This window comes from Gymnoscopelus braueri (genome assembly GCF_963280865.1).
Source record: "Gymnoscopelus braueri genome assembly, chromosome: 5".
Classification (NCBI taxonomy): Eukaryota; Metazoa; Chordata; class Actinopteri; order Myctophiformes; family Myctophidae; genus Gymnoscopelus; species Gymnoscopelus braueri.
The window spans coordinates 34411530-34434955 of record NC_137606.1 but is presented as its reverse complement, the minus strand read 5'-3'; the positions used below and the strand labels follow the sequence as shown (position 1 = coordinate 34434955).

Here is a 23426-nt window from a genome sequence, read left to right as displayed (position 1 = left end):
TAATTCAAAGCCTGCGGACGTGTCACAGAATACATTTGATTATTTTATCGGCTGTACTGCCATTTCAAAGCAGTGAGGAGAAGATGGGCTTCTCGTCTGGAATAACGATTTACGGAAGAGGCTGAATCTTTTGTTTAACCCCAAGAAAATGATATGCTTTTAAGTGCCTGGAAATTCCTAATGCCGCCGGTGTTTTAAAAATGATGACAGTAATTGTAAGAGAGAAGAACGAGAGGTACAGTAGGTTGATGGTTTTTGTGGGATAGCAGCCCTGCATCTTTATTTTTCATCTCCGATTTCCCCCTGAACATTCACTGCAAATAAATGATGTTTGGTGTGTGTTTGTGTTTGTTTGAAACTAACCCCCTGGCAATAACATTGATTGTATGTTTGATACTGGGGCACTTTACTCATAGGTAAAGAGATAGCAGGCATCACAGTGTAAGAGAAAAGACAGAAGAGAGAGAGAATAGAGAGAGGAGAGAGAAGGTCTGAACGTGGCCTCTTGCTAGCTTGATGGGAGTCACAGGACTGCTCACACCAATGGCAGAGATAATAACTCCGAAGCCAAGGTCTTAGATGGTTATCATCATCTGGGAGCATGCACAGCTGGAATCGTTGAGAGACATAAATCTCTTGTATCTGGGGGAGTGGCGGGGGGGTCAGACGGTAGGCCAGCACTTGGAGCTGAAGGTATTATAGCTATGAACTTTCCCAGCCGCTTTGAGGACAACCCGCAGTGGGTTAAGAAAAAAGGGATTCATGGAGAACTGGAGAAACCATTAGGAAGGTGACAACGGAAGCATGTTCAGAGTTATTGCCTGTCTGGGAATGGTGTAACCAAGCTGGCCACCAGTGTCACGTCTTGTCAAGGGATGTCTCACTTGAATGACACATCAATTACACCAAGTCTTGTATTTGTGATGAGAGTCATGCAAAGTCAAGGGGAATAAGAGTGAGGTTCAGGTGCACATTGCTTTTGTCAAAAAGCAATCCTTCATCAGCCACTGTGGGTGTGGCAACATCTCAATCTTTGTGATGTCCTTGTATGTCTCTTGTATAACACACACCTGTCACGGCTGCATGGGCTCCAACCTCAGACATCACAATGCTTTATGCTCCTATTCTAACTGTATATTGTATGGGAAGGATGGAGGGTCAGAGGGCAGTGTATATCTTTAGTTATTACAGGGCTTTTTAAAAATATATATTCTTATTGGTCAATTAAGGTCTGTTATTTCTGAACAACCACCGTCTACAGTGCTACAGTGTTTATGCTGATATGAATGCTTTTCTAATTAAAAGCTTGTCATTATTCAGGGCCCTTCATCACCTTGTCTGCTTTTTTGCAGTAATGACCGGCTGTACATTATCCCGTAAATAATGAAAGGGCCACTGTACATTATCCATTACATGATGACCGGTTGGTTGTATGTAGCCTACATTGTATTTGTATATGGCTGCTACCTTGGCCAGGTCTCTCTCTCTGATCTCAATGGGACTTCCTGGTAAAATAAAGGTAAAATAAATAAACATGATCGCTTACATGATGACCGGTTCACTGTACATTATCCGTTGCATAATAACCGGTTGGTTGTACATCATTCCTTACCACAAGATGGTCTTGCTGTGCATTATCCCTTACATAGTGACAGGGTTGCTCTACATACATTATGCCATACGTAATGACTAGTCCTGTGTATATGAGTCCCTTAACTCATTCAGTGCCACATGACGTCTAAGACGTCATGGCCTCTGAGCGCCCTGAGCGCCACGTGACGTCTAAGACGTCATGAAAAAAATCATTTTTGGAAAAAAATGTTCAGAACCCAAGATATGATGATTTGAAGATTTGCTGCTCCATTCACTTCTTGTTTAACTTCTTACTGAAAAAGGCTGTATCTCGGCTCCTAAGCACTTTTTTTTTACAATGAATTTTGGCTGTGGCACTCAGAACCAAACTACCATAAATAAGAATGGCACTGAATGAGTTAAATAGTGATCCGTTTTTTTGTCCCACTGTGTCATACAGGCTGAAACGCATCACCTACCTTCTCCTGCACCTCCTGCCTCTCCTTGAGGGACTCCTCCAGCTGGGCTTGTAGGTCACTGATCTGGCCGAGATTCTGAGCAGACTGCACCACAGAAAAACACAAGCAAAGAAGACAGGTTACTGGACAGGTTAATTAGGACCAATATTGAGTTTTGGTGAGCTGCACTAAAGTAAGATACTAGATTTTTTTTTAATGATGACTGTCAAGAGGTTGGTCATGGAATTTGATGATTGTTGACATCATCAACTATATGACCCCACTTAAAGGTTGCTCTGATGAAAGCCACGTGCTGAAACGCGCCAGATGAAAGAAAATGGTTAACTGAGCTCTAATGTCTTGCAATAAAATACAAAAAATGTATTATACTTTTTTTCTCCCCAATTTAGTTGTTATGCCAATTAATTCCTCCCCTCACACATTTCTGTGTTGTCACTGCTGTCGTATCCCGGCTTCCCTCCCCCGGACACGGGCCAATTGTGTTCGTGTAGACGCTCGACAAAGCCGGATGCAATTTCTATTTTAGAGTGCCTCTTTCTTTCCACCATGGTGGAATCTTTTCACTAAAGGTTGTTTCAAAGAATAAATAATAACAGTTCTCAATTGGAATGGTAAAAGATAAAAGTACCAAGCACTAAATACACACAAATAAAACGTGAAATAACATTAACAAGATAAAATAAATAAGATGGGGAGGCAGTTTTTCTAAAAGCTTAAGGGACGGCACAGTGGGCTGGTGAAATCACATCTATAAATCAAATTTCAAAGTGACCCATGTGAAATATTTGAGATGAGTGCCGTTTTTTTCCCCTCCTCTAGATGAAGCGGATCCGCTAAGGCCCCACGGGAGCCCAGGCGCTTCACTTTCGACAGTAAGGATAGATTCATTTGGTGGAGGGTGGAGGCAGATCACTTGTCATTCCATCAGTGTCGTGAGAAAAAGTGCTCTTTCATTTCCACTTGCTGTTCATCTGTGCACGTATATCTGTCTATATTGACGCTAATGCAGGCCAGTAACACATTGGCAAATACCAGCCATCTGGTAAATTACTAAATTGCAGAGGATAAATTCGGTCAATCAATTAAATTCAATATGTTCTACAAACACGTATGTATTATATATATACACACAAACACACTTTTGTATATTACATTTAATTGGTTGACCGAATGTGCTTATCTATGAGTGTGGGAGAGTGTTTGTCAGCATCCATTACATAGATCATTAAGTGAGTGAGTGAGTCAGTGAGTGAGTGAGTGAGTGAGCGAGCGTGAGTGTGAGTGTGAGTGTAAGAGACCTGAGCCACAGCAGACTTGTGTTTCTTCATCAGCTCGTTGAGGTCCTCCTGGTCTTCCTCCATACGAGACTGGAGGTCGTTTTTCTCCCGCTGCAGACGGCTCAACTGTTCCTCCAACTGTGAGAGAGAGAGAGAAAGGGAGAGAGACAGGGTAGGGGAGGGGTTGAGAAAGGGAAGAAATATTTTTTAGGAATCATGACAAAACATCAAGGATATCTGAAAGCTTTTTCACTAGTAGTCCATCCTTTAGTCATAAAGCTTCTGCTACGATAAGTTGTATGACTAATGGAGGGACCGCTGCTAGTGACAAAGCTTCTCCTACGAGTACCTTTGCCATTCATAGAGCAACAAAAAACAGCTAGTAGGTACATTAAAACCAATTACAACATCCATTACAAGTGCCCCTTGTGTACTGCTGGCCCAACCTAACTCTGTCCTTTACACCAAAAACATTGCAAACTAGAATATGTGCTCCTCGGAGCACAGGTCTCCGCCAGGCGAGTACAGTTCCTGATTAATCCTGTCTTACCTATTTATATTACATATTGTCACGTGTCACGTGAAGCTTGACCAATGTTAGCTTGGCTGAGACGGACACACACACAGAGGGTAAAACATACTCTCCACCATGCCTTCGGCCTGGCGGAGACAATTAATGACAGGAAATTGCGATGATTGAAGAGATATTTGAATCAGCCATGTTTATTATGAAAGGAGAAATGTCAGAAGAAAAATATTATGCGCAAAAAAAAATCCCCTGGTGTCACCCCACCGCAACCTAACCACAAAATCCCTAAACATCACTCTAAACCTAAACTCTAAATGCAGAATTCTCGATCTTTTAACAATAAGCCTAACTCCAATATCAAACCATAAATATTACCTTTCTTCATTGGGATGAGAAAACTTTCTCTGATTCTACTTTATTTGTCAGGACTTTTGGTGCAGATAAGGATTCTAGAAGGAGAGGGTTTGAATCTCTCCCTTCACGCACGCACACCTCACTGATCATAGGCCCAGTAGGGGCAATACAAGGTCCCAGGCAATAATCAAGCTCTTCAAATGGTGGCTAAATGTTAGCACTTAGCAGCAGGGGCCTCGTAGCAGTCTTCAGCTAAGAGGGAGGGACTGAGGAATAATCCTATTTTGTAATGAATGGGATAATACAGGAGTGAGGGGGGGGGGGGGAAGAGAGAGAGAGAGAGAGAGAGAGAGAGAGAGAGAGAGAGAGAGAGAGAGAGAGAGAGAGAGAGAGAGAGAGAGAGAGAGAGAGAGAGAGGCGGCAGTGCAGGGCTATAGATTAATAAATTATGAATAATGTGGCTGTGAAAAAAGGCTAATGATTCCATTAGCACACAGCGCGTAGATGAGAGGAACCAGGGGAAGGCTCCACTGACACTATGGCATCCATCTTATTAAGCTACTGGAGCTACAGTCCAAACAGTCCTCCGGATGCATAATGGAGCACATCTGATGAAAACACAACTCACTGAAGTAGAGAGAGCTGGTTTCTTTCAAAACTAGGAGGTGTGTGTGTATGTGTGTGCATGTGCATGTGTGCGTGTGCGTGTGTGTGTGTGTGTGTGTGTGTCTATTTTTTTAACCACTTAAGCCCTATTTTATACTTTAAAAAATTGCAAAAATACCAACATGTTATGAGTTTGTGGATCTGCTATTTGGGCAATTTTTTAAAGGCTTTTTGCCCGTAATGACATGCCAGATTGAAAGTGGTAAAATCATGTACTGTAACTGTAGTTGTTGCCATTTGGATTATTTTGGTGGGAAAACAAAAGAAAGGTGTTTTTATTAATACCATTGCTGGGAAAAGAAGAAGCCTGCTGAAGTGCTGCTTCCTAGAACTAACAATATCCAGAGAGAATCTGGGGCAAATTCATTTACATATCACGCTTTTTTTTTTTTAAATCAACTTTGGCCTCACTGAATAGCAAGACAAGCAGCAAGACCATGAAGCAGCTCCAGCTCCTTTCTCCGTCAATGAAGGTGCAAGGAAAATATCGTGATGGACATGAAAAAAATTTAAATAAAGAAACATGCAGAGCCTGACTGTCACTGGAAACTTACATGGAAAAACAGCCTGTCACTGCAATCTCAACCCAATTATGTAGCTTAGCTGTTTGGTTTTCACTCTCCATCATTCTAAAACAGTCAGTATGATTACCAAAACATAATCTGTCACAATATATACAGTGTGTGTGTGTGTGTGCGCGTGTGTGCGTGTGTGCGCGTGCGCGCGTGCGTGCGTGCGTGTTTGTGTGTGCGTACTGTATATATATATAAAACTCCTCACAAAAAGTTACGAAACTTCGGTCAATTATTATTATTGCTTGCTGGCATGGGTCCTGCAACTTTGTTGAGTTTGTGTATGCTTGTATGCTCCAAGGAGCAACACTGCACCCATGGAAAGATGCCACGTTTGTCCCTTCAGGATAAGGCCTGTGCAATAGGGCAAGTGGAAGCTGATGTTCCGTTACACAGAGTGCAGCATTATTTGGTGTCAGCCTTGGAATCATAACCCATTTCCAAACTTAGGACCAAGTTCCGTGAGACTGGTGAAGTCATAGACAGACTTGAAGTGGCCGTCCCAGGGACACAACACCCCAAGAAGACCAGTTCCTCACCCTTGCTTGCTTGAGGAACCATAGGCTTTAGTGATGCGCAATTATGTGGGCTGCGGGTGTAGTGGGTCAACACCACTCACAATCACACGCACATTAAATCCCAAAAAATCACATGCTCTTGTTTTGTCTAATTTATTCCTAATAAGAATAAGAATAATAACAAGTGTTTCCGTTAGCCGGTATTTACCGGCCATTGACCGATGAATTGTTTAATTGGCCGTTAATTAAAAACATCACCTCGGCTGGGAAAATGCTGTTAACAGGCTATTTTATCATTTAAGCCTATTATTAATATTATTATTTGGATAAAGTAGTGTAACCATTAAAACCCATCATAATCATTTAAAGTGCATCCGCGCATCACTAATAGGCTTTCTTCCAGAGATTTACAGGCAAGATTTGCACAACGGTACCACAGACAGATGTCAAAGTTGCAAGACCCATGTTCAGGTGCCAGTCACACACCTGTGACTGGCACACACCTGCCAGAAAGTGTGGGCTGGCAACGTGCTGGCACGTTGCTCAAAACAAGAGTGATTACCAACAGAAGCATATTGGGGGATTTTAGCCGATTTTTTGGGGGGGGGGCGCTACCCACACATTTAGCTGTGTTGCTCATTCACCGATTGCAAAAGTTATACCTTGTTGTAAAGATAACTAATCAACAATAAAAATGATATAAAATACAATACCAATTGGTATTAATGAAGGGGAGACATAATCGACCGAAGTTACGTTTCTGAACATTTTGTGAGGAGTTTTTATATAAATATATATATATATATATACACACACACACACACACACACACACACACATAATCAAAACAGTCTGTCAGCAATTTTCTCAAAATACCACAGATATAGAGGGGGTCGGGGTAGTGCATAGTGAAACCATCTGAGGGGAAAATGCTACAATATTTGCATGATTTTTTCCCATCTTGGATGACAGTGGGAGATGAATAAAGTACTGGGAATGCAGAAAATCCCACTGGCAATCTAAAAATCATTCCCATTGTCATCTCTTGAGCGTTGAACAAACGTGATGTGAGGATAATGCTCAAAGGCACAGAGTGAAACAAACGTCACTGACCCAGACAGTTCTACCATGCAAACACCCGTGATGTGTGTCTGATGTGGAAACTTTCTTTATCCTAACCACAATCTAACCTCAACTGATCAATACCCATACACCACCTGTTCTTTTTTTAGCTTGCATTTACCGCCTTTGATTTTTCATGAAAATAAACGACTAGAAACATCCATGGGAAGCCGGTGAGGTGCAACTCCTCAGGAAAAGAAAAAAGCTAAAAGTTATTGAAATTCAGCTTGAATGAAACCCTCTGTGCTGTGGGTTCAATCTAGGGGACTAGCTATTGATGGGTGGGATTTATGGCATAACGCCCCCCCATGCAGTGTGTACATTTCTTAGCCACTCGTAGAGTCTTAATAGTGACACAATTTTGTATTTGATGTTTTTTGTTATTCTGTTGTGATGTCTGGCATGCCGACTCTGAAGTATGAGCCTGTCACATGTATCATCAACCTGTCAAACAGAGGGAAATAATAACTGCATAATGTAACAGCTATATATAGAGAAGGGAGCTTTGCAAAGCAAGTTAGCTGTTTCCCATAAGCACCCATGAGCTGTTTATTCATCCGCCATTCATCTCAGGAATAACACTTGGAGAATAGTTGAATTTACATTTAGACTGAGTTTAAGTGTGTGCGTACATGCACATTGCGTGTGTGTGTGTGGGTGTGTGTTCATGCACACGCCCACACACATTCATGCACATGCAAGTCTCTTTTTATTGCTGGCAGCGCAGAAAGTAGTGGAAAAAATATCGAACAAAAGCAGGAAGGAAAACATGGAAGAGAAAAGGAGAGTAGCCTATACTGCAGAACTTGTCCTCTATCCATCTTCCCCCAAATACAGGCCCCTGATGGGCCCCGTACTGTGTGTGAACTCAATTATCTCTCCCCTCCCTCCACTGCAGAGATAATATTCACCTCGCTCATGACAATATTTAAACCATAATAGATTTTAGGGAGATGTCTCTTGTTCAAATTAGAAAACAGATTTGAAAAATATGCCGTCGTGGGCGGAAGCCATTACCTGTTAGTCTATAATTACAAACTGTAATGTCCCCCAAACAAACAAAGAGAGAGAGCGAGATAGAGAGAGAGAGAGAGAGAGAGCGAGCGAGCGAGCGAGCGAGCGAGCCACACACAGAAAAGAACATATGGGGAAGAATGTGTAGAAAGGAATAGGGAGTTGATGCATCAGAATTAAAGATTGGAAAAACGACATTAGCGACAAAAGCGACATTAAGAAAAGAAAATCTGTGGAGGAATAGGTATGGTTGTATTTACATGCAAAGTGATATTCACATAACTTCTATAAATATTCAGGTTATGGTGATGATAGTCCAATTACAGCCGGATTGACGTGTTCTACTCCAAGGTGTTTCTCGTCATTATGTCGTCCAGCAGGGTTCCCCAATTAGTTTTCCCCAAGGGCCAATTGCACAACCTGCGAACAGATTGGGGCTTGGGGGGCGGCGTTCCCGCTACTCCAGTGACAGTGCAGATACTAGTGTTGTTGCTGCTCTTACCACCGTTATAATAATTATTATTGGTTGTGGTACTAATAATTTACGCCTGGGATTCTTAAATCCTGTGTTGAGGGTCACACAAGGAAAAGAATGCACTCTTGAAAGTTAAAACAAAATAAGTTGAGAACCAACCATTTACTTAAATATGAATGGTTGTTACAGTCTGCTTGAAAAGTATGCATCTGTGTATAACAGCAGCCAGTGGCCCAAGTCCAGAATTAACAATTTACTTCAAAGAATTGGATGTTACAGTTTGTTTGAATCGTAATGCAGATTTATGACCTCAACCAGTTGTACATACAAGCTCGATTTACACTTCGCCGTACAACAGGTCGTGTGTCGAAAATAGCAGATATACAAGCTCACAATTCGCTGCGTCCACGACACGTGAGCTTGTAGATCTGCTATTGTCGTTCGGCGAAGTATACATTCGGCTGCAACACGTGCAGTGCCGGTGTCGGGTTACGTGACGGCCCGCTGTCAATGAACAGAGATGAGACAAGACTGTCTTTCTGCTCCTGTGCGCCTCCTCTCTCACTGACCAAAACGTGTTTACAACGAAGAATTGTAAAACATATCACTTCCATTGGATACTCTTTTTCAGGACTAAGCGAAGATCACAGGCTCACTAGGAGCATGGCCGGATCATCCATAGGCCGTAGGGGGCGAGTGCCCTGGGGCACCAGCCAATGAGGGCACCACAAGATTAAAATAAAATAAAAAAATCTATTACCCCCCCAAACATGTATATTTCAAATGCCTCTAGCGGCCTAACGGTAAGGCCGACGGAAATGGCAGTGGATGTGTTGGATGCAGCTCAAAGTGAACTTTACTCAGGTATCTAGTTTGTCGCCGTCCGACCTTCCTAGCCCGTGTTATTAACTCATTCACTGCCAGAATTATTGCTGGCCGCGTTTGCCCATTGCCAGAGATTTTTCATTGAAAAAAAAAAAAGTACTCAGGAGCCGAGATACAGAATTTTTAAGTTTTAAGTTAACAAGGAAGTGAAAAAAACGTTTTTTTATGTCAGTGGCAGTATTGGTTAATTATGTCAATTACGTCAGAGGCAGTGAATGAGTTAAAGAAAAACGCGCGACAATGGCCAAAACTCAATCGAAAATCGGCGAATGTGGCCGGTTTCAAGATGTTTTGGCCATTATCTCTGGAACGGAAGGTCCAATTTGTTCAGTTTAAAGCTCGTTGGATTGGACTTTAAGGACATTAAGCACATTATTACACCTTTTCGGTTTTTCGGACCTAAACGTATGGTAATTGTTTGGTTTGGTTGAAAGTGTGGGGGGGGGGGGGGCACTTCAACTTGAGGTCGCCCTGGGGCACCACACAGGGATAATACAGGCCTGACTAGGAGTGAAGTTGAAGCAGCAGAATAGCAGTTTGGCAAAACACACCCATCCAACTTTCCTTTTTTACAGACACTGCCTTTATTATAAGATGGACAAAAGAATAAATCATGCCGCTGCGGGATAATCACCCGCCCCGGCCGCCTTCCCCTCCCTCCTAACTAAAGGGACTCGCATTGCTTGTGGGAAGCGAACTCACATCTACCAGTCGCAATACATTAAAATCTCAAATTGCTTATGCTTCCAAAGTAAGGCTTTTTTTCAGAAGAAGTCCTCAAAGATTCTCCAATGGCCGTCACAGTCTCCCGACTTGACCCCATACAAAAAGGCAGTTGCAAAACGCAAACCCAAGAATATTAGTGAACTGCAGGCCATTGCACATAAATAATGGGCTAAGATTCTGCCAGAAGCTGGTGTCTGGCTATGCATCACATTTGCAGCAGGTCATAACAGCAAAAGGGTGCTTTACTAAGTACTAAAGACAATTGTCACAAATAATTTCTGCAGCAATAAAGACTGCAGTAGTCATTGAAAGTGGCATTTTGTGTCGAATTTGGAGAAACTACTTGTAATATTAGTTGTGTAGAGCTATTTTAAAGTGTTCTTCTTTGATTTGTTTATTGCTGACAGTTTGGGGATTTTGCCAAAAGAAACTAATTTATAGTAATAAATAAAATAATTTTGATTGCAACTGTAAATGCACAAGAAAAAAAGTGTTAAATGCCAAAATAAATCAGAAGATTTGTTGTAAGCAATAAACAAACAAACACAGACGTCTAAATTAAATGTTTTTGGCAGCATTTGTTTTAGTTCAGATAGGCATGACGGATGATCGGATACAACCTCATGTCCTCGCGACTTGTGTGGTCAGTGCACTGGCACCACCAGAACCCTCCAATAAATGCGGTTTAACTTGGGTTTTGCATACTATACTGTGATTGAGACTTTGGTAATATTGGAAATCAGATTTCAGTGTCTACATGGACAATCAATAACCAGAATATGAATATAACTATATTATTTGGGGACGAACAGCGTGTGCACATAAACGCACATAAAAAGGAGAGGAAAAACTGGGAGGATGCAATGGACTGAAATCTGTGTTTTGTCAGAAGCAAAACAACACGGTCCATGTCACCCATGTGTTGGATGGAAGAATAAACTCACAGAGCTGGGGAGAAGGGAGAGGCCAACGGAAGACACAGGAAATCATGTAGAAAACAAAGGGAAACACTGGGTGCAAATAAAAGATGTGTAATAGAATAACAAGAGGAACAGCCATTATAAACGGGAGAACAGGTGTGCCCCTTAACCCATTCTCCTTGGCTAAGGGCCAGGTTGGGAGTGGGACAGAACTACTACCACTCTGCTTTTGCACCACAGATGGTGCTGCGACGGGGAAAAAAACAGGCTGCACAACAAATCCTGCATGATGACAAACAAGGATGATGTTATTATCTATCATTTAACCCATTAAGACCTGAGGCGATTCTTTAAAAAAAAATCTAAATCCTAACAATTTTTTGAAAGAAATCGAAACAATTTTTTTTCACGATTTTTCAAAAATAGTAGATCTACAAGCTCATAGCGCGGCACTCGGTGCCGCGCTATGAGCTTGTATATCTGCTATTTTTTAATAGCTAAAGAATTCTAAAATGACACAGATGCGTTCCAGGTCTCAATGGATTAAAGTGCGCTCAGGTGGCGCAGGGGTAAAGTTCCTGTCCGCAACTGCAGAGACTAACGATACAGATTCGCAGGATACGAGTGCGAACGCTTGTTCGCGCTTGATCCGCTCAACGATCCATGCCTGTGGGCGAGTCGCAGATGTGTGCCGCATGTGTGATTAACAGCAAACTCTCAGAATTTACTGCTTTAAGTAGCGCATTTTAATTACAAAGTTTTGCTACCGTGAAAGCCGAACATGGTACTTACCGCCTGTTTGGCTTTGGAGATGTCCTCCATCTGAACGTGGAGATCTTCAATCTCCACCTCCATGGACTTGCGGGCCTTGACTGCTACCGCACACGTGAACTCCGACTCCTCCAACTGAAAGTACACAGAGAGGTGGAGGTCGGGACAGTTGAGGTGGAGAGGTAGAAAAAAGACATTTCAGCTCCTGCAACATTCAAATTCTTATTCATACAGTAAGTCTCATTAAAACCACTAACCCTATATACTGTATGCTCCTTTGTTGACATGGTCCTCCAGGGGTCTGTACTTGGGCCCCTCCGTTTTTCCCCTCTACAACAAATCCCACCAAATAGCCGAGATCTGCTATTTTTGTAAATGTTTGCCTATTTTGATTATGACATGCCCATTATAGGGACCCTAGTGTTCACATGGTTAAAGCCATACACGACATACATATCGTTGCTGCCGGGAAGAAACCTTGTAGATCAAAAACTGTTACTTTTCAGGAAATGGAAAATATAACCTGTGTTGCAATGGATCCATCGCAGTTATTATTTAGTCACAAGCTGAAATGTGGAGATACAAGGTTTATGCCCGACAGCGAGGATATAATCATGTGAAGCAGTACTCCATTTAAAAGTCAAGCAGGGGAGGGAGTCATCCAGGAACCATATCAAAATGTCACATGACATAAGATTGGTTGACTGTACTCTCTGTACTGCATGGCCTTGTTATAATTAACATCTGGGGCCATCCTTCACTCTACAGTACCTCCTCCATTGTATCTATCCATCTATCATCTCCCTTATCAATCCATTCAATCCATCCATCAATCTGTCCCCCTTCCTTAGTCCATCAACAGTACCATTTATCCATCTTCCTTATTGTATCAATCTATCTACCTTATTGTATCAATCTCTCTATCCATGCATCTATCTATCAATCTATCCATGTTATTCTGTCTAGTTAATTCTAATTAATCGATCTTGGTTATTCAATCTATCTTGGTTATTTTATCTGTGTTGGTTATTCTGCCCCTCCCTCCCTCCATTCAGGCAGTGTGTTACTAGGTCTGTCATTATATTTTACTTGACGATGAACTGCCATACAAATAATCACAATATTATGCTTTTAAGTTTTAATATGCTTAAAACTCAAAATGCCATTTTGTAAACCACTTGAACCCCCAGCATCCCTATTCTGGGGGGAACGTTCGGCAAAAATAGGCAATCTACAAGCTCACAACGCATTGCAACTTGTATCGATTTGTGTAGAGTGAAATAAGAGCGTACCAAATGAGCTCTTTACAGGTCTGTTTGATCAAGTACGGCTTAACTCATTGAGTGCCATTAACGTGTTTCACATGTTTTTACCGCTATGGCGCAACGTGCCAATGATGTGTTTGACGTGTTTTTGAAAAAATAGTAAAAAAAATATATATCTTTTTTTTCTTTTAAAACATGTTCAGAACCCAAGATATCATTATCTGAAGATTTGAAGCTCCATCCACTCCTTGTTTAACGTATAACTGAAAAAGGCTGTATCTCGCTTCCTAAGCACTTTTTTTTTACTTTGAAAAAAACTCTGGCACTGGGACAACATAATATAGAAATAATTATTGTTTATTCGTTTTTGTTCTTTTACATACTCATAGGTAGTACAATTGAGTGCCAGAAAAAAAATCTGGCACTCAAAGAGGTACTGAATTTTCAGCTCAACAAAAGCTAATTCATCCTAGTGTATGATGGAGGACAATTTCACGATAAATTCAAATCTCTGCGATACGATTATTTTGAGTGTTTTGTTTTTATCACGATAAACAATAATAACGATTACCGTCCCATCCCTACCCAGTATGTATTACCTGGTTTTTGAGTTGTGCGATCTCTCTCTTGCTGGGTGCGTTGTTCTTCATGTGGTCCAACATGATCTGGGCGTCAGCCAGCAGGGCCTTGGTTCTCTTCAGGTCCTTCCTGAGCCGCTTCTCTGTCTCCACGTCCCTGTGACTCACCTGGTGGTAGGGCAGTGGTGGAAAGCATTGTTTACTGAAGTAAAAGTATCAATATCACAATGCAGAAATACTCTGTTACAAGTAACAGTCTGGTATTAAAAGTTTACCTGATTAAAAGTACAAAAGTATTGGCATCAAAATGTACTTTCGTAAAAGTACATTTTCATTACGCGGAATGTCCCATTTCACAAGTTTTAATGTATAGAAATCATTTGGAAATAGCAGATCTATAATCAGATCTATAAGCCCAGCTTGTAGAGGACTATATATATATATAGGGCTGAGTGATTCATGTACAGTATATTTTGTAATATTTTCAAATAATTGTAGTGGAGTAAAAGTACCATATTTTCCTCTGAGATGTAGTGGAGTAGAAGTAAAAGTATTGAAAATTGGAAATACTCAAGAAAAGTAAAAATAGTACAAATTAAGTTTGTACTTAAGTCCAAAGTTAAAGTACTTAGTTACTACTTTCCACCACTGTGGACAGGTACCGTATGCACACGCTCAGCAAACACCCAGCAAAAACCCTTTTAGATACACAGCAGGAAAACGAATTTTGAAACACTTCACTGGTCAGCGTAGGTGAACATGGGGCGAACGTCACCTCACTTGGGATTTTCCAACTGGAGGGAATATACAGTGTCGCCCCCTTGGCACCGCTCGATGCAACGTTGCACCAAGTCGCGTCGTTGCATTAACTTTATACATACTGTAATCGCCGCTCTACCAAATATTGTATCTTGTGGTGGGAACGCACCTTTAGGAATTTGTTGATTTAATCGACAAATTTGTAAAATACCGCACATACATTCATCCTTTTAATGATGTCACAATGGCTATTGTCCGTTAGAAAGATATAGAGTTCTGAGAAGGAAAACTAAACAAAAACATCTTGGGACATTTTTGATTGGCACATTATTTTCAAGCCATTTCTATTCAGAGAGTACAGTGACAGGATAGAGGCTGGTAAAGAGGAGATGACACAGCACACAGGCCAGATTTGAACCTGTGACGTTGTGATTAGGTCAGTGCCTATGTGGTAGGCTACATGTATTAACGGATTGAACAAAGAGGATTGTCTAAAAGGCACGTTTTTGCTCCTAAAGTGGTGGCGGTAGAGTTTTACCCAATAACGGGACCTCTAGTAAAGATTTAAAAATAACTTCACACAATGCTATGTTGTACAAGTAGGTGGGTAGGAGGTGTGACTAACATGTGACTCAACACTCTACATTCAACACGGAGCTTACATAAATCTGTCTCAGCACTGAGGGACACACACACAGTAACCAGACACCACGTCGATTTAGTGTGACTTAGCACTCAATACTTAGATATGTGTCTACTCAGAGGATCCTCATGTTCTTGCATGCATTTCTAACACATTTGGCACACTCCACCAAACACTCATCGTTGGCTGTGGTGGTTGTTTGTAAGCAACGCCCGTTTTTGGCTACCAAGATATCCGTGTAGGAATTCAAGAACGCTCGGCCCAAAACACGCTCGCCCCGGGTCAAATCCACTGACCACCAGGTATTCCTAAACATAACCTCAGTAAACTATGCCTAAACCTAACCTTATTCCTAAACGTAACCTCAGTAAGAGTATGTCTAACCCTAAACTTATTTTTAACCGTATCCTCAGTAAAACAAATACAAGAACCGCTGTTTTTTTGGGGCAAGCGTGTTTTGGGGGAGAGTGTTCCGGTTACCCCGTGTAGCAGGGACTATGTGAGATGGGTTGATAGAGCAGCTTAAACTATAGGACTAAAGAGACGGGCATAATGAAAAGAGACAACCCACCACTGCAACTAATGACTATTTTGATTACTCATTGTTGATTACTTGAGTACTTAACTAACAGAGCTAAAAAAATATATACTTATTTTAACTCATTCCCTGCCTAGAACGACTAAAACGACTTTTGTCCTTTAAGTCCCCCCTGCCAAGAACGACTAAAACGACTTTTTTTTTTTTTTTTTATTTATTTATTTAATTTTTAACCTAAAGACCAAGGAGATATGATTTGTTGAAGATCTAGACTCCAATCCACTTCCTTGTTAACTTAAAACTTAAACATTTTGTATCTTGGCTCCTGAGTACTTTTTTTTTCTAGGAAAAATCTCTGGCAGTTTGTCAAACGCAAAAATAAAAAAGTTCTGGCAGTGAATGAGTTAATACACTTTGCTGCCGATTAGGCTACTACTGATACAAAATAGAAAGAAAAAAAATATATACAATCTACAATATGAAGTTTGAGTAATTTAAAACCAAGGACGGTAAAGTAGCCAATGTAAATGTACACTGGGATCAATAATCAGTTTGCAGATCTGTCTAATTTCACAATTGATTTAATTTGATTAATCGTTGTACCCCAATTCCACCAACTCAAGTCTGCACTAGAAATGTTACAACAAAGAAAAAAGACAACTGATCAGCGCCTACAAATGTCTTGATTAGATTTAAGTGAGTGCGTGTGTGTGTGCGTGTTCAGTGAGTGTTTACCTGGTCCTGGGCTGACAGGAGTTTGCCCTCAAGGTCCCTCCGTTCTTTCAAAACCTTCTGCTTCTCATCGTACTCCTCCTCCAGTTGAACCTCAATCTGCTTCAGCTGGACACAAAACACAGAAATACAAATACATTAATCCATTTCATCTTCCCACTTGTACACGATACATCACAAAGTAGTTCACACATTGGTGCTGTTTTAGGGATGACTTTTGGTGCTTCCGGAGGATATTTATAGTTTGATAAATGATCATTAGTGATGTGGATATGATGACTCAACAGCTACATAAGCAGCATTCATTATTCATTTCACTCAGACAGAACAGTCTAATAAGTTCTGAAAATGGCATTACTTTACTGAAATGCAGGCACGATATCTAGACTCATCTCAAGATGGATATTATATATCGATATATCGCCCAGCTGTATTTGAAACTCAATGCCAGTTTGTGTTAGAGAAATAGTCTAATATGTTGAATATTTAGTTGAAGAAAGGATGAAATTCACCTCCCCAGAGTGAAGTGTTTTACAGTTCTAAGCATGCATGATTATGAACTGATGGGAATTTGGGATCAGGGGGTCAGCCATAAAAAGTAACTTCTATAAAACAATACAAGAGGTTTTTGCATTAATTTATATATACTGTGCATAATGAATCACTATGCAAAAGTCATTAAATCACACAGTATACAGTCAGAGCTCCCAGCTTCACTAACTGGGGGAAAAAAGGGATAATTGTGTGTGGGCAGCTTGATTGGTTGAGGGCAGCAGTGGGGGTGGGCAATACTGGGAGAGAAAAAGGAAATCAACAACAGCAGTGCAAAACATGCTTAATTACAACAAAGTCAAAAGACCACTCCCGACCGACCGACCACCCACACGCACACGTAAGCCCAAACAGAAAAAAGGTATTGATATCAGATGGTAATGAATTCACCAGTGAAAGGCTCTTTGTTGACCTTTACAAAATGCAATACAAAGAAAACGTATTTGTTTACATAATTTAACCAGCAATCTGTATGGAAATAGAATAGTAGAATGGTGAATAATCCAACCCACTGTAATTAGGGCAGGTCTCGTCAAAAAACAACCGTTTTACTAGGCTAGGCGGGTGCATGTGTAAATGGAGTGTGTAAATGGACTGAAATGCGCGTAATCATGCCCGAGGAAATAGCAGATCTAAAAGTATAAATCGGAAATTAGAAGTAAGTAGGCACATATGAGGGATTTGGCTTGGTTGTTAACCCATTCTACAAAATGTCTTTTAAATCCTAACAGTTTTCTGAAAAACTTATGTTGCTATATCAGTGGTGCTCAAACTTGTTCATGTCAAGGACCCCCAAAATTATATGTATTTGGCCGCCGACCCCCATCTCAAAATATTTTGTTCCAGGGACCCGAAGAAGCAAAGATTTAGTTTAAATATGTTTGCTTAAAACATTTTATATATTCAAAGATCTGCGAACACTTTCAAGATTTTTCAAAAATAGCAGATCTACAAGTTCATAGCACGGCACGAAGTGACGCACTATGAGCTTGTATATCTGCTATTTTTGAATAGCCAAAGTATAAAATAATGGTTTAAGTGGTTACAATATAGCTAAAATCTAAAATTACACAGATGCTTTACCGGTTCTAATGGGTTAAAACAACAGCATAAAACAGTAAACGATCAAAGCTTTTATGTTATTGGCACAGTTAAAACGCTTGTTTTACCATCCAATATCCAAGATGATTTAACAACGTGTTAGTTTAACAGTGTGGTTGCTATGGTAACTATTTAATGATTTAAGCAAAATGTCCACAAACTATTGGCTTCGATCCATTACATCAGCACTTGTCTGCCACTTGACTGCAGCCAGAAAGTATAGCTTTCCTATGGCAGTAATGTTGTTGAGATAATGGATCTATGGAACATACTGCAAGATTATTTTAACCTAAAATCAAACTGAATGTTTATACTTTCCAACGTGAGTGAAATGTAAGCATTGTTAGCACAACCATCGCCTAGGTTTCCTCTCCCAGTGGTCGCCTGAAGAGAATGTCCCATTCATTTACTCCATAGATGTTTCATAAACATCAATGGGTAGTTCCTTCACTCTTAAAATAATATGTACACAGTATTGTACCTTCGTCTTCATCACTGGTCGGCCTGATTTCAGGCTTAAACTTTTTATATAAGGATTTTCTGAAACATTTGGAGGAAAGATCTGATGTAACAACGTGTCGTGTTGCCACGCGGTGTGAGCTTGTAGATCTGCTATTTTCAGTCCATAGGATTTAAGAGGTTAAGCAAGTGTGTGTGCGTGTACAGGATGTGTATGTGTTTGTGTTGCACATGCCTACCTTTTTGCTGCAGGACTGCCTGATCTCCTCTACCTCGTCATCTTTGTTCTCGACCTCCTTGGAGTGGCTCTGGCGCAAACGTTCCATCTCCATCTCCAAACGCAGCTTGGCCTGAAGGACACGCACACAAACACAGTATTATACCAGGGCACTATGGCACGTAATATAGGAACAACTTGAAAGATCAAACAAAGCCCTCCTCTCCATACTGCAGAGGCACCGAACAGGACAGTGTTAATCCCATTCAACTATACCGAGTTCAATATATCACTGGTAATTAGGGGTGTGCCGATATATCGTCCCGCGATATATCGCGATACGTTTTCGTGACGATATGTATCGTTTTGGGAAGAAAAAAATATCGTAAAAAAAAAAAAAAAAATACAATAATAATAATCAGGCATGCAAACAGCCCCGAGGTGAAAAGGGTGACAACATGTTGGTTTTTTTCGGGTCAGGTGTCACACTATTGCCCTATTTGGATTCAAAACGGCTATTGTAGCTGAAAAGCTACAAGTTTGCATGACTGAATAATGCAAAAACAGAATTATTTGTTTGCATTTGCTTTTTTTCTCCCCCATATATTTTCATAATAAAAAAAGTGCGTATCGTATCGAAATCGTATCGAAGTTGTGAGCCCAATATCGTATCGTATCGTTTCGTGAAATTAGTGTATCGGCACACCCCTACTGGTAATGCAAAGAACTTGCAGATTTTTTACCTGACTCCTATCGTTCTATTGTGAGGACGCATTGGGTACCTGACGCTACCCAATGCGTTGTGTGTGAAGAACTCACTGTTCAACGGTGCTGGAAAACATCTGTTAGGCTACGTTAAATGCGTCAAAACTTTACGTAGCACTGCCAAATATTTGCACATCCTCAAAATAGGACTATAGGATTCGGGTTAAAAATCGTCTTGCCCTTTAAACAAATTACACACACAGACATCTGTGGATTTTATTAAACCGATCCACACTTATTATAGATATTCATGAGTTTAGGATATATCTTAACGGTCTAAAAGTATGTACAACTCAATGTCACCTCGTCATGCAGTAAAGTCACCCTGTGACTTGGCAACCAGTAAAGGTGACCACACTGTACAATATCGGCAATCTTGGTGTCACCCCAGACGAAATTGAATCTATGCGTCTTGATTGTTCAGTATGACAGGGTCAAGGATGACCGCCTACGAGCCGCCGTGGGCTACAACAAGAGTTCTGACAGTGTCTAAAAGTTTGGCTGCACTGTGGCTGTTGCTGCTATAATCAATGTCAGACCAGGGACTGCTACGGTGCTTTTATCGGGGAACTTACTGCACCAAAGTTACCGGTTTCATGTAAGACCTGAGGCGATTCTTTAAAAAAAATCAAAATCACAACAGTTTTTGGAAAAAGAAAAAAAAAAAGTTTTCAAGATTTTTCAAAAATAGCAGATCTACAAGCTCATAGCGCGGCACTCGGTGCCGCGCTATGAGCTTGTATATCTGCTATTTTTGAATAGCCAAAGACATCTAAAGTGACACAGATGCGTTCCAGGTATCAATGGGTTAAAGCACAAGAATTAATCACTATCTGCTAGTCTTTGTACAGACAGTTTCATAAACGGCTGGATATATTATTAGCTCCCTTTGGAGAATTCTAAAAAGTCAAGACTGGGTTCAAATGTTCCTCCATTCTTTTATTTCTTGTGTTTTCTGAAGGTAAAACATCGCCTGGGCATGGGTTGCAATTTCATTGCAAAATGTGACAGGTAGACTCAACTCACAGTATGACAAGATGGATAATCAAGATTTTGCCTTTTTCCCATCAAGTGACAGCCAAATGAGTACAAGTACACATTCCCTCTATCACCACTTGTCCAAGACATTCGGTAACAAAGGATGAATTACAAGCAAGGCAATCTGTCAACAACAGAGTTTGCATCAAACCCGAGTTGAAATGGGGGTGGAAGACTGTTCAAGGTGGTCTATTTGTGTGAGAGAACAGAATATAGTTCAGAACTGCTGTTGCTCATGGATTAACAATGGCTTCATTGAGTTACAAGCACTGTTAGCCTTCACGATGCTGTGCGTTCAACAAGCAATTCTCTATACGGACAGAATACAAGAAACATGCTTCACCGTCTATATCTCTGATCTATGCTTGAAATGAAGGTGTATTCTACACAATTCTTAAGGCATACACACATCACAAACCCATGGGCTTTCCATTATTAATTTGAAGGCTCTTATGCACTATTGGTAATACAGCAGAGAGGAGGAATAGGAATAAGAGAATGACATATGATTCTGGCACTGGATTGAAACCCATGAAGATATGCATGCCAACTACTTCCATCGAATTACACTGGAGAATTTTAACCTGACAGGAGCTGTGTGTGTGTGTGTGTGTGTGTGTGTGGGTGTGTGTGTGTGTGTGTGTGTGTGTGTGTGTGTGTGTGTGTGTGTGTGTGTGTGTGTGTGTGTGTGTGTGTGTGTGTGTGTGTGTGTGTGTGTGTGTGTCTGCGCGCGTGGGGGGGGGCGGGTGGTGTTGCACGGGTCAACCACACCTGCTCCAACATCTGGATGGTGCCAGCCTGTTCGTCCAGCTCCTCTTCCTGGTCTTTGACCTTGGCCTCAAGGTCGCGGATCTGCTTCTTGACTTTGGCGAGTGACGCCTCGTCTTTGGACTCCTGGGAGTTGAGGTCCTGAAGCTCCGCGTCCATTTGCTCCAACTTGACGTTAACGGCGCACATCTCCAGGTCCTTGTCCTGCAGAAAGACCAGGAGAGGAGAGGCTGTGAAAATATGTTCTGATGGAACACACAAACACACACACACACTTTCTACTGTATATCAAATGACAGGAAGTTGTGGAATTATTAACTGGGTGTAAATATGCAGGTACATGTATGAACACATGAAAATACTGTATATGCACACTTACTTACACATTCTCACACAGAAACACACACACACACAGAGTCTCATGTCCGTTGGGGGGGTAACATGGAGTGGTTCCTAACAAGTAATGCTCTGGATAAGCTGCTCTGGATAAGAGCATTTAAAATGTCTAAATGGTAATTGTAAAGCAGGGAAAGTGTCAAATTATGTCAGATGATTAAAGATATGGCTGGCATACAAAAAAAGAACAGAACATAACATAATAGAACAGAAGAATATAGAATTGAACAGAGACAGAACAGAACAGGTCCGGTCAGAACAGAACAGAGCGTTTGGACTGTGTACCTCCAGCTGCTGCCGCAGACTGAACACCTCCCCAGTCAGCATGTCTTTTTCCCTGGACAACTTCTCCCTCAGGCTCCTCTCTCTCTGCACCTCCTCCTGGGACAAACTCTGCTCACTGTCAAACCTGGAGGCACACGCAAGCAAGTAGATCAATACACATATTCATACAATACCTACGCATACAGTATGTACACACAGTACACAGCATTGTAGCACAGCTACAAGCAATCAGGAGCCTTGTCTCTTGTCACTGTACAGTGTGACGCTATAGCAACAGAACAGTACCACCAGGACCCTGATAGAACCGAGCCCTAACACAGCACATCACCGTGTGTGTCTGACAACTGCATGTGTAACTTCAAAGTGTGTGTGTGTGTGTGTGTGTGTGTGTGTGTGTGTGTGTGTGTATATGTCATCAGTCGATTCACTGTTGTGAGCACACACGTTTAAACTTGAAATCCTTTAGTTACACAATATACGCCTTATCCCCATGGCAACCAGAGGTTCTTTCTTACACAAATTAAAATTCACATGCACACACAGATCCTCAATATCTCTCACGCTACCTCTCACAAATATACACACATATCATCAGGTTGTAGATGCCGTCACCCCCCCCCCCCCATTTAAATAATTGGTGACAGACACACGACTGCCGTTTATCTAGGACTTTGGGACTTCAGTAGGGCTTATCTAGTGTGGCCCCTACAGCAGCCCAGCAGAGACTGAACTACTAAACAGAAAAGCCTAGCAGCTTTCCCTGTCTGCAATAATAAGACTATTGATGAAGCCTAATGGGGCATGGAAATATGCTTGTGTTACTACTAGTGTTACAGCTAGCTGTATATGCAATTAAACATTATATTGCAACTAGCATCATTACAGAAGGTATTTGTTACTAATCTCAATTCAATGCCGTCTAGTGTTAATGATAGTTCCGAATATGAATACTAAGATACTGCACAGCCTGAGAGTTAAACAAAAAAACAACTGCATTGCACTCTGCATGAGCAGGTTCTAGTATTACTATAGCCAATGAACCTCCAACGAATAATACACAGAAAGAAAATAACACAAAGGAATCTTTGTCTCCAGATCAATGAACAAAAAAAAAAGTGTGATTATTTTTTCTTTTTTAATTTCGGTTGTGTAGCCGTTGCATACTGCATGGCAGTTACAACCCTATGATGTTACAATATTAACATCAAAAAGGCTCTTTTCATCTATAAAGCCTGGCTGGTTGTTTGTGTGTGGGAGGGACATGGTTTAAGGCATGGGATATTGTAAGGCTGGTGTAAGTAGCAGCACCCCTGTGAATGTCCCAGCTGTTGGCCTCATCGTTGGGCGATGTGAATCAAGCAGAGAGAGGCAGCAGGAGAGCTTTGCGGGAAAGCTAATAAGCAGAAGTTGGATGTTGCGAAGCTGTGGGGAGACCGAGGGAGGCCTGTGT

The 23426-nt window shown here is 41.2% G+C and overlaps 1 protein-coding gene across 12 annotated transcripts in view; it reads right to left on the bottom strand.

The window, feature by feature from the left end:
* The window catches only part of myo18ab (myosin XVIIIA b), a 151811-nt gene that overhangs the window by 16791 nt on the left and 111594 nt on the right, over nt 1–23426 (bottom strand). For all 12 annotated transcript variants that reach the window (XM_080428451.1, XM_080428457.1, XM_080428458.1 and 9 more), the window contains 8 exons: nt 21977–22100; nt 21299–21499; nt 18747–18857; nt 16399–16503; nt 13745–13891; nt 11902–12015; nt 3350–3466; nt 2052–2135 (listed from right to left, as the gene is read on the bottom strand). In XM_080428451.1, the coding sequence (XP_080284577.1) occupies nt 2052–2135; nt 3350–3466; nt 11902–12015; nt 13745–13891; nt 16399–16503; nt 18747–18857; nt 21299–21499; nt 21977–22100 (1003 nt within the window). The remainder of the gene's footprint in view (nt 1–2051; nt 2136–3349; nt 3467–11901; nt 12016–13744; nt 13892–16398; nt 16504–18746; nt 18858–21298; nt 21500–21976; nt 22101–23426) is intronic.